The following is a 10,737-nucleotide window of genomic DNA, read 5'->3' as shown; positions in this document are numbered from 1 at the left end:
ATTTCAGCAATATGAAAAAAGGAGTCCAATAGCATAATAACATTAGTTGAGTGGTATAATGACAATGAATAAAATATACTTAATAATATAAATTTGAAGACAAAATATGATGACTTATCTTCATGTTTTGCAGCTCCAGTCGTATCACATCAGTGGACTTAATGTTTCAGCATCATGATGAAGTGAATCCTTTCATGGTGACTTCATGTTTGAAAGGGAAAAATGGGTGCAACTGGAGGGATAGAGAATATGTCCAGCCGTGTGCATAGGTTGGTTAAGTTCATCCTCTTTACCGTGCACTTAAATGATTTTCTCCATGTAATGCTCTTTTGGTTTTTTAGCCAAGTATGAGTGATATTGCCTTTCGTAAGGACTTTTAATTTTATGAGTTTTTTCCTTTCATAAGAAGGCTTTTAGTATTATAAATATATATCTTCCATAAGAAAGGGCTTTTGTAATGTGTTCTTGGAAGAGTGTTTGATATGCTTTTAAGATGTGTAGAGATGGTAAAAAAATTTTTTTTTTTTTTTTGAGATATGGTGTTTGTAATATGTATAGGAATTACATGTAGATACTTTGTTGGACATGGATCTTGTATATGTATACTTTGTGAGACATGAAGTTTAAAGATATATGAGAAGTATGTATGGGTATTTTGTGAGGAATGTATTTGTAAAATATATGGAAGTGTGAGATAGATAATATGAAAGTTAAATATAGTGAATACATGAGATTATTTGTGTTATGGGTTATATTGCTTTCTAAGAAGGGAGATTTTGTATGAGAAGTAAAGAATGAGATGGAGATGTGTTTTGCACAGCAAAAATGATCAAGTTTTAGAATAATGGAGTGTGGGAAAGATGGGTAATGATATGTTGTAATATGTGTGTTATGTTGTTATCTATAAAAAGGGACTTTGTAAGAGAGATGGGGAAGTGTGAAAATGTGTATTTTGCAGCAAAATGAGTGATGTTTCAAAATATTAAAGTGTGGGAGAGATGGATAGTGTGTAATGGTGTGGTGTAATAGGTGTAATGTAATGGTGTTATCTAAGAAGAGATATCTTTGTAAGGGAGATTGAGAAGTATGGAGAAGTTTAGAGATATGTGCAGCAAGGTGAATCAAGTTTCAGAACCTTGACGATTAGAGAGAAGGATCAGAGAGGGGGGTCCTTTAGTGTGTAGCTTGGTCATCTTTATATAGTGTCAAGCTATGTAACTAGATCATAACTAGTTGAAGGGAAACTTAGCAAATCAGGAAAAATCTTTGACAAAGTAAGTGGTCTTTTGTTTTTTGGCCAAAAGAAGAAAGCTAGGGACCTTAAGGCTGATGGAGCTGCTGTCACAACTGTTAATCATAGCTGTCACAGCTGATTAATGACATCTTTTGCTTAGAGGACAATACTTTGCATTAAATTCATGATTTGGCTAAAGATGATAAGATAATCTTTATGGGATCCTCTTGTTTCTGGTACCACAGTTGCTGGGATTGGGCATTTATGGGTGAATGACATCATTTTAGGACACCTGTCAACCTGCTGGAGCTTCTGCAGCTTTTGCTGAGGCTGTCACAGCTTCTGCAGAAGCTGTTTGCAGCTTCCGCTGGAATTGTTTTAGCTTCTACAGAAGCTGTTGCAGCTTCTGCTGGAGCTATTACAGCTTGTGCAGAAGTTGTTGCAGCTTCCGCTGGAGCCCTTTTTAGTGTTTTCGACTAAGTTTCCTCTCTTGGAAAAAATATATGTTTAGTCCATATATAATTTTGGTAAGTAATAGACTAGTTGGTTGATATTTGATAAAGTTTTAGAGATGTAATTATGGTCCTTTTTTGTGTCTTAACCAAATCTTGGAGAGTAAGAAGAGCATTTTAATACTAGATATGAGATATTAATATGTATTTAGCCATGTGCTTGAAATTGATTTAGATGATAATAATATAATTGATATGAAATACTATAATTACATCTTTAAACTTATATTATATGATGAACGTTAATTTTTATGTAAAGAGCATGGAGAGTTTTATCATTTTAAGTGTTACTTGATAAGAGAGGCTTACCAAATGTTACCTATTGCACACTAACCCGTCAGAGTTCAAGGAATTAGGGAAGATATGCCAAGCAACATGCTTTCCTTTATCAACTTTGAATCACTAGAGCTTTACTAAACATACTTCTTGGCCCTCCAAATTACGACTCCCAAAATTCCCCCGATGAGACTCATGAGCTTGGATCATGAGCCAAAAATGAGATGATGTGCCATGAGCTTGAACCATGGGTTCTGACGTCTTTTTGTGTAAATATGGGCTCTTTTGGGCTTTAAAAGAAGTTTTCCCAAAATCCATGATAATGTTGACGTGGTGCGGGTCACCAATGAAATGAAGCCATGTGGTGTGAAAAATTTGTCCTTAACACCTTCTGGCTATCATTCCTATCATGTTGGCCCATTGGGTTTATTACTTCTTTTCTTGGGTTTTCATGGCCCATTTACTTTACTTTTAAATCTTCCACTTCCCTTTTTCTCTTACCTTTCCCTATTGTTAGGCTTCTTCTACCATTGGGCCTTTTGTAGAAAATGGACATCAATAGGTTTGTATTTTTATTTTTTGAAAATTCAATAATCAGAGGAGGAAGGATTTGAATCATAATGTCTTTTTTTGGAGAAATAACGGGAAGTGCTAACCAATTAAGATACAAAACACTTGTTTGTATGTGTTTTATTTATTTTAGAGAGTTGTTAAAAAATAAAAGCCTGAATAGTTTGTTTCTGTAAGTAATATATATTACTATTTCCCATAAATTCACTGTTGTCTCAATTTTCAATTCTACCATTGTTTACACTCAAATAATTGAAAAATTATTCACTTTGACAAAAGGAATTATTACCATGGTTTTGAAATCTAGACTGTTCAAAAAATTGAAACATATAGAGGTTCAAAATTTTTAAGATTGGACTAAGGTTTAACCCCAAAAGATTGGTAAACTGGTTTCTAAGGCCTCATGATATCCATAAGTTCCTAAATTCAAAACCTCTTATCAATATCTTAAGGCCTCCCCATGGGATTTCTCTTTGTAATAATCTAGTGTGTGTGAGACAATCTGGATGGGGGATTGCTTACACCCGAGTGAATAGTCACATACACAAACAAACATAAATAGATATTGAGCTTTTTAATATCAAGGGAGTCAATACCATGATGGAAGTCATTTTAATTTAGTGAAGGTGATGAAACATTTTAGTATTAGTCAATATTAGTTTACCATTCTAGGATTATTGTGAATATTCATATGAAATTAATATACTTAACATTTTTGTTAGAGCTCAGTATTCTACTCTTTTTTATGCAAGCCTGTGTCTAAATTATCTTGAGTTCTACCTAAGCCCATTTGACTATCCTATATATATATATATATATATATATATATATTTGCCCAAACCCATTTGAATAGTTAAACGTTTATGAAATTAACAAAAACCAAAATCATAAAAGCTAGAAGAGTGGCAGACATCGGTTCATCTGCCCATTAAAAGATTGAGTAAATACTAGCAAGCCCAAGAAAATTTAAGAAAAAAGTGTTTGACAACCAAGCATTTAGTCCACCCTTTGCAACATCCAATTGATTGGAAAGAGAGGAGAAGAAATGGCAATGCAATCTCAAGGTCGGGCAACATATCATGGTGGTTGAAACTTCAACAATGGTTGTAAGTACCTAAAAAAATATTTCTAACCTAAACCTATGAGAATCGTCCATGGTTTTTATGCCTAGGAGGTTCAAGCGTGGTTCGCATTGTCCACTAACTATTTTGCATAGAACGGTTTTTGGGTTAAAAAAACCATTTTGGTGAACGATTCCCAGTTAATCGAATTGGATTTTATGATCTGGTCCAAGTTTCATAACCAAGATCATTCCTCCCCTTGCAGTATGTCCTATCATGGATTAATAGACAACCCATTTCGTAACCTTAATTTAACTTTGTGAAGAGTGATTCAAGGTTTGATAGCTCTGATTATGTTTGTGACCATATCTTGAGAGAGCTAAAAAAAAAAAGTTTTTTTTTTAATTGATTGAATACAGAGGGTTTTTGGTCTTTTAAATTTGTGCTACTTAAGCAATACACACATTCAAGTCTATGTTTCATATTTTCATCCAATTTAATAGTAAAACTAATATCAAGACCTAAAGTGTAACAACGGTGATAATTTAAAGTGCAAACCGTGCATACGAATAGTTTAAGGTAGTAAAATGTAATTTTTCCAAAATATAAATAAATAAGAGGGAGTAGTTGTTAGTTATAATTCACATGGGCATTGATCTAGTCTAGTTTATTAAGCTGTTAGTAACTGGGAGGTTCTATCTTTTTTTTTCTTTTTATTTTAGAATACTAAGTATTTTTTTAACACACATAGAGGGAGAGTGAAGAAAGTTTTAAAGAAACTGACAGTGGTATACATTCAAAAGAACCTAACTAGGAGGTTCTATTAGTGTAAGTAATAAATGAGTTCATTTATAGGTCCTATGTAATTAAATTTTTACCGTTGTCTAGCAAATTTTACTGCTTTTCATCCTCCATACTCATTTAATTAGCATCTTTTTTTTTTTTTTTTTTTTGTTCAAGTACTGCTTGCAAATATTATTTAACCTTAAGAAAAATACTAAAATGCTATAAATACTCCCTCTCTCTGCTCTATTCGAAAGTGTGCGTCCAAAATTTTTAACCTATTAATAAAGAACCTTTCCACCATTATTCTATTGTAATTATACAATTTCCGGATTTTATATAATTCTTTAAGCATGCTTGACTGCCTTGACATATACATTGTTCTAATTTGCTTAATTTAGAAATATGTACGAAGTAAGGCCAGATATTATGAGGTATTCGTAATTCATTTGGTCCAGTTCTTCAATTTCTTTCTTCTCAAATTTAATGGGTAACAGTAGATTCTAATTAGTTCAACTAATATTTCAAAAAAAAAAAAAAAAAACAGTGCAACTTATAAAGTATTTCTTTTTTCACAACCATACTAGAGAGTTTACACCTTTATTCTTCACATTTGCTAAGGTTTTATATTACTATTGATAAATTGCACGCAGGCTCATACATAAACAAAAATTATCAATGGAGAAGGGAAAAAAAACAACCTTTTGGAAAAACAATATTCTCCAAGAACTAATGAACAACAAAGAAACTCAAAAGTCTCCAATTTCTTATAACCAACCCAATTTCTATCTTCTATCAGAAGAAAATGGACACTAAAGTTGCATTTTTTTGGGCCACTGTTACAAGCCCTCTTAAATTACATTGATGCACTTTGCAGGTTCTCACTTATCTGCTTATTTCTTGGCTTCTTTTGCTTGCGTTGCAGCTGGAGATGCTTTCTGATCTGCTGGTTCCCCCTTTACCCCCCCAGTCTTTGGGGTTCTTCTTTTTTCACTGATGAGACTTCGGTGGTCTTCTCATTCTCTCTAGTTTCCTTCCTCGGGGTTTCTTCTTTTATCACTGATGAGACTTCGGTGGTCTTCTCATTCTCTCTAGTTTCCTTCCTCGGGGTTTCTTCTTTTATCACTGATGAGACTTCGGTGGTCTTCTCATTCTCTCTAGTTTCCTTCCTCGGGGTTTCTTCTTTTTTCACTGATGAGACTCCGATGGTCTTCTCATTTTCTTTAGTTTCCTTCCTTGCTGGGGTTTCTTCTTTTTTCACTGATGAGACTTCGATGGTCTTCTCATTCTCTTTAGTTTCCTTCTTTGGGGGTTCTTCTTTTTTCACTGATGAGACTTCGATGGTCATCTCATTCTCTTTAGTTTCCTTCTTTGGGGGTTCTTCTTTTTTCACTGATGAGACTTCAGTGGTCTTGGGTTCTTCTTTTTTCACTGACAAGACTTCAGTGGTCTTCTCATTCTCTTTAGTTTCCTTCTTTGGGGGTTCTTCTTTTTTCACTGACGAGACTTCAGTGGTCTTCTCATTCTCTTTAGTTTCCTTCTTTGGGGGTTCTTCTTTTTTCACTGATGAGACTTCAGTGGCCTTCTCATTCTCTTTAGTTTCCTTCTTTGGTGCTTCTTCATTTTTCATTGATGAGACTTCGGTGGTCTTCTCATTCTCTTTAGTTTCTGTCTTTGGGGCTTCTTCTTTTTTCTCTAATAAGACTTCGATGGCCCTCTCAGTTACTTTAGTTTCCTTCTTTGGCGCTTCTTCATTTTTCTCTGATGAGACTTCGGTGGCTTTCTCACTCTCTTTAATTTCCTTGTTCAACGTTTCTTCCTTTTTCTCTAATGAGACTTCGGTGGTTTTCTCATTCCCTTCAATTTCCTTGTTCAAGGTTTCTTCTTTTTTCTCTGATGAGACATCGGTGGTCTTCTCAGTCTCTTTTGTTTCCTTCTTTTCTTCAGTCTGCTAATAAATTACAGAGATCATTCCCAACACATATAAACAACCTTCTTTTGCGTTAAGCATGTCCAAGTGGGACATGATTAAGTCATAGATAAATAAAACAAAGAGACTCCATTTGTTCAATTTATAAAGTTTTTTTGGGTTGTCTAATAAAGGATTTAAGTTTGAATTTCATTTATAGCAAAAATTTATTGGTGTTTTGATATGATAATAAAAAAAATCATCGTAAAATAAACATCATAGATTCAAATCCTATAATAATTAAAAATAAAAATAAAAATTTAAGGTAACCATTTCATTCTAATTAGTTCAATTTATAAAGTTTTTCACTACTTCATTTGTTTCAATGAAAAAAATTATGTGAAAGTATTTTTATCATTTTTTTGTGTTTGAGAATATCATTTTAACTTCCCTTATTTAATTTGGAATGAGATAGAGTTGTTTTTGGCTAAATTTATCTTAAAAACAATTTTACCTCATGCGACTAAATAAGGAAAACAATTATATCTTACACAAAACTAAATAACGCTAAATAAGGGAAGTCAATAAATAATTTTCTAACTCATTTTAAGGTCGCTACTAAATATAAGAAAATAAAATAATTTTCTAGAAAATGATTTTTGAAAAATGATTCATTTTTCAAAAAATGTTAATGTCAAAACAAGTAGAGCGAGCTAAACGTGATCCAAAACAAAGAAACTTAAAATTCATATCCGATAAAAAGATATTGAATAGAGATATAGCCTACATACACACACACACACATATATGTTACAACTTCACTCAATATTTTTTTATCAAATATGAAATTTGACAAATCCACCATTAGATTACAAGTTCTTTTTAAGCCCTTCATTCTTGTAAAATTTTCCGAAGAACAAATATCAATAATTATATCATCAATCAAATGTTTAAATTTCAAGTTTTTGTAATATAAAATTATTCATAAAAAATAAGATTATAGATAAAATAATAAATAACATTCGATTGACACGAAATTTGACATACGTGTTAAAAACATAAAGAATATACAATTTAACAATTAAAATTTTAAAATATGTAGCAATATTAATTTTTTGAGTGAGTATTATAATCTTAGGTTATAACAAAATTTGTAACCAAACTTTGCCTTTTATAGAATATCTATGATTATGACTTTGATATACACATTTTGAAAAAGTAAAAAGAAAATATCAATATTTAAAATATCAAGGTTGATATGAATTATAAAAATAAAGAAAGCAGCGTATGTAAAAAAAGTAGATGTGAGAAAAACATTGCTCATATATGATATACCTTAGTCTATCTAAAACAATAATAAAAAAATTATATATGTAGAATACCTTGTTGCTGAACAAGGAGCCAAGAGACGAGACCTTGCTGTCATCGGCAGGGTTGACGCCACCATCAGTCTGTTTTTCAACATTTGCATCATCTTTCTTCACTTCTTCTATCTGAGGCTTCACCTCCTCCTTCACTACTGCCTCCTCCTCAGCCAGCTCCGGTGCCGGAACCGCATCATTGTCACCCTTGGTTTTTGGTAAACTACCACAATTACCCATAATGTATATGTTTTATTTATAAAAGAATATGAATACCCAAGAAGTAAATTAATTATTGAGAAGGAGTTCTTGCTTTGCTATATATCTTAAATTCTCTTTCACTCCCTTGCTAAGCAATTATATATGTTTAGCGAGGAGAAAAAGAGTGTTGGAAAAAGAGAAACAAAAGCAAAGCAAGAAAAGAAAAATGATGTGGGAGACATATGGTGGTACATGAGATGGTTTATAAAGGGTAGTTTGATTCAGTTTCAGGTGCCAGACGCATTCCATGGCTTAGAAATTTTTGAGGACAGCCAACGGTCGCTATTAGTTGGATTATATGTATATTTAGCTCTCGTTCATGAGTTGTATTCTTAACAGCTGTGTGATTCTCAAAAACAGCCTGTTTATTTTTTATTCATTCATCAACCAACTAATTTCTTTTTCATTTTCCTTTTCAAATAAAACATTAATAATTATATTTCTCATTAATTGTTATTCACCTAAATATAGAAAAATATTTCGTCTGGCTCTTGTGAGCTTTAGATATTCGGTTTTGGCTCTTCAAGGATTCGAACATTCCACTACTGCCTCCGCCAGTTGTATTTTTTTGGCGGTTAAAGTTAAGAGAAGTGCTACGTTTACAATATATTTAAAACACTTTCACAACAAATCATAGATGGTATATTGTTATTTGTTCTAATTTGAATCTACAACTTAAATTACTTTTTTACTCATCAATCTCGACCAGTAACAATTTACCACTTAAAACTTATTGTGAAAATGTTGTATACATAATTTTTCTCTAAAGTCAAAAAAACATAAGAAATTGTATTGCAATTGAACCAACAAGATTCTCTCGTATGTCTAGATTCAAGAATTCTTAAATTTATTGCAATTTTGTTAGGAGTCCAAATTTGGTAAAAATGTGGTGTAAAACTCATGTTTTGTACATCATCCATCAAATCATCATTTTACTTAAAACTCAATACGTTTTATCACACATAATAACATATTAATAAATTCATAGTTAAGTTGGATTTTCAAATGGATATTCGAATTGATTGAGTGTAGTTGTGCCCATTCTTTAATGCGTAATATAATGATGTGACATGTTAGAATTGGAGGGGTAAAACTTAGATTTTACACCACATTCTTATTGAATTTAATCTATTTTATTAGTAATATTAGTATATATAGAAAGTCTAAATTTGGTAAGAATGGGGTATAAAACCCATATTTTACACAATTTAATAAAAAATTAAATGTTATGAATAATATGATGATCTAGTATGTTAAAATTGGATGGGTAAAACTTTGATACTTATAGAATTTAACCTCATAATATATATATAAAGGAAAATCAATTTATGTCAAAAGAAATAAAAAATATCAATTGTCATTTGTCAGGTATGTTGTATAATAAACGAGATAGTCTAGTAGTGGCTAATAGGGGCTTGGCTGAGTGGGTAAGGCTCGGACACTTCGTGCAACACACCTAGGTTCAAATCCTGCTGTCCGCAGGAGTCCGTTGGTGGGCATCTTTAGTGGGGTTAAAACCCCGCACAGACAGTAACCATAAATTCGGTTCGCCTGACGCCCTGCCCAGGGGTGTAATATAACCATAAATCCCCCATTTTTATTTACCAAAAAAAAAAAAAAAAATGAGATAGTCTAGTGCATTAGTGGCACCCCAGATTGGAGAGGGAAGTGAATATCATTCGTACGTGCCTCTTGATGAATTTGTAGATACTATATCTATATATGCTTGCCTCTCATGCTTAATTATGACAATGCCATCATGTTATATATGTTGTTGCCATGTAGTATGACTCTTTCACAAGTCACAAACTTGGGATTTTATTCTGGATCTTTCTAATATTACAATCGATGGATTTCTTTTCAACTATTAATTAAATGGTATGTCTTTTTTTTTTTTTTTCTTTTTTTTTAGAGCAAGTAAGCTAAGAAGATAAGTGGATCGTACTTAAGGTCAATATGTTGTTTGCATTTAAAAAATAAATAAATAAATAAGCAAGCATACACATATTTTCAGAAGTTTCAAATTAAACTTTAAATTTACAACAAAAAAATTAACTTTAAACCATATACCCTTTTCCAATAACGTAATGACGATATATTGATATGTCTTTTCTTTTGTATTGTTCTTTTCAGTAATGTGCTATTTGTTTCAAAGTAAAATATTTCCGGAAAATATTTTACAAATTTTATGATGTTTAATTGTTTGGGTGTAAAATTAAGTAAACCAAGAAGAGAAGTGGATCACACTTATAGGTAGATATGTTAGCAGTCAAAAAAAAAAAAAAAAAAAAAAAAAAAAAAAAAAAAAAGTAGATATGTTAGCAGTCAAAAATAAAAATAAAATAAAATAAACCACCTTATATTTCGAACTCCATAGTTTAGGAATGCTACTAAATTAAACATATATTTTTAGAAGCATTACATTATTTTTCTAAGAAAAAAAAAAGTCTTAAAATTTTAAATAATAGTAATGGTTAACTTTAAACTTTACAAACCCTTGTTATAATGCAAAATGGGAAAATTTACCCTCTTAAACTATTCCTCCTTTTACATTTACTCCTCCCTAAATTATACCATCTTTTACACTTAATCTCCTAAACTATAAGAATACACACTTTACCTCCTAAACTATACCCCATTTTACAATTACTCCTCTAAACTATACCTCATTTTACACTTACTCACCTAAAATTTGAGAATAAACACTTACTTCCCTAAACAATTATCAATAGGATTGGGTGCAAAGTGTTACATGAGTAATAGTTTAAGG

The 10,737-nt window shown here is 31.7% G+C and overlaps 1 protein-coding gene across 1 annotated transcript; it reads right to left on the bottom strand.

Annotated features, from left to right (window-relative positions):
- Nucleotides 1-5,394: 5,394 nt before the first annotated feature.
- On the bottom strand, nucleotides 5,395-8,129 carry LOC115966521 (FK506-binding protein 4-like). Its single transcript, XM_031085740.1, has 2 exons — nucleotides 7,728-8,129; nucleotides 5,395-6,384 (listed from the first exon to the last, which is right to left on the bottom strand). The coding sequence occupies exons 1-2, from the start codon at nucleotides 7,944-7,946 to the stop codon at nucleotides 5,395-5,397; spliced, it is 1,209 nt and encodes a 402-aa protein (XP_030941600.1). The 5' UTR covers nucleotides 7,947-8,129.
- Between the last annotated feature and the right edge of the window lie 2,608 nt (nucleotides 8,130-10,737).

The sequence above is a fragment of the Quercus lobata genome, chromosome 11 (genome assembly GCF_001633185.2).
Source record: "Quercus lobata isolate SW786 chromosome 11, ValleyOak3.0 Primary Assembly, whole genome shotgun sequence".
Lineage (NCBI taxonomy): Eukaryota > Viridiplantae > Streptophyta > Magnoliopsida > Fagales > Fagaceae > Quercus > Quercus lobata.
The sequence above is the reverse complement of the archived record's forward strand: the minus strand, read 5'-3'. Positions and strand labels throughout refer to the sequence as shown.

What these genes read in the sequence shown, in the direction of transcription:
- LOC115966521 (XM_031085740.1), bottom strand. Translation starts at nt 7,946, where the DNA reads ATGGGTAATTGTGGTAGTTTACCAAAAACCAAGGGTGACAATGATGCG. An exon ending in GCTCCTTGTTCAGCAACAAG is followed by an intron (nt 6,385 to 7,727) that starts GTATTCTACATA and finishes ATTTATTAGCAG; the next exon opens with ACTGAAGAAAAGAAGGAAAC.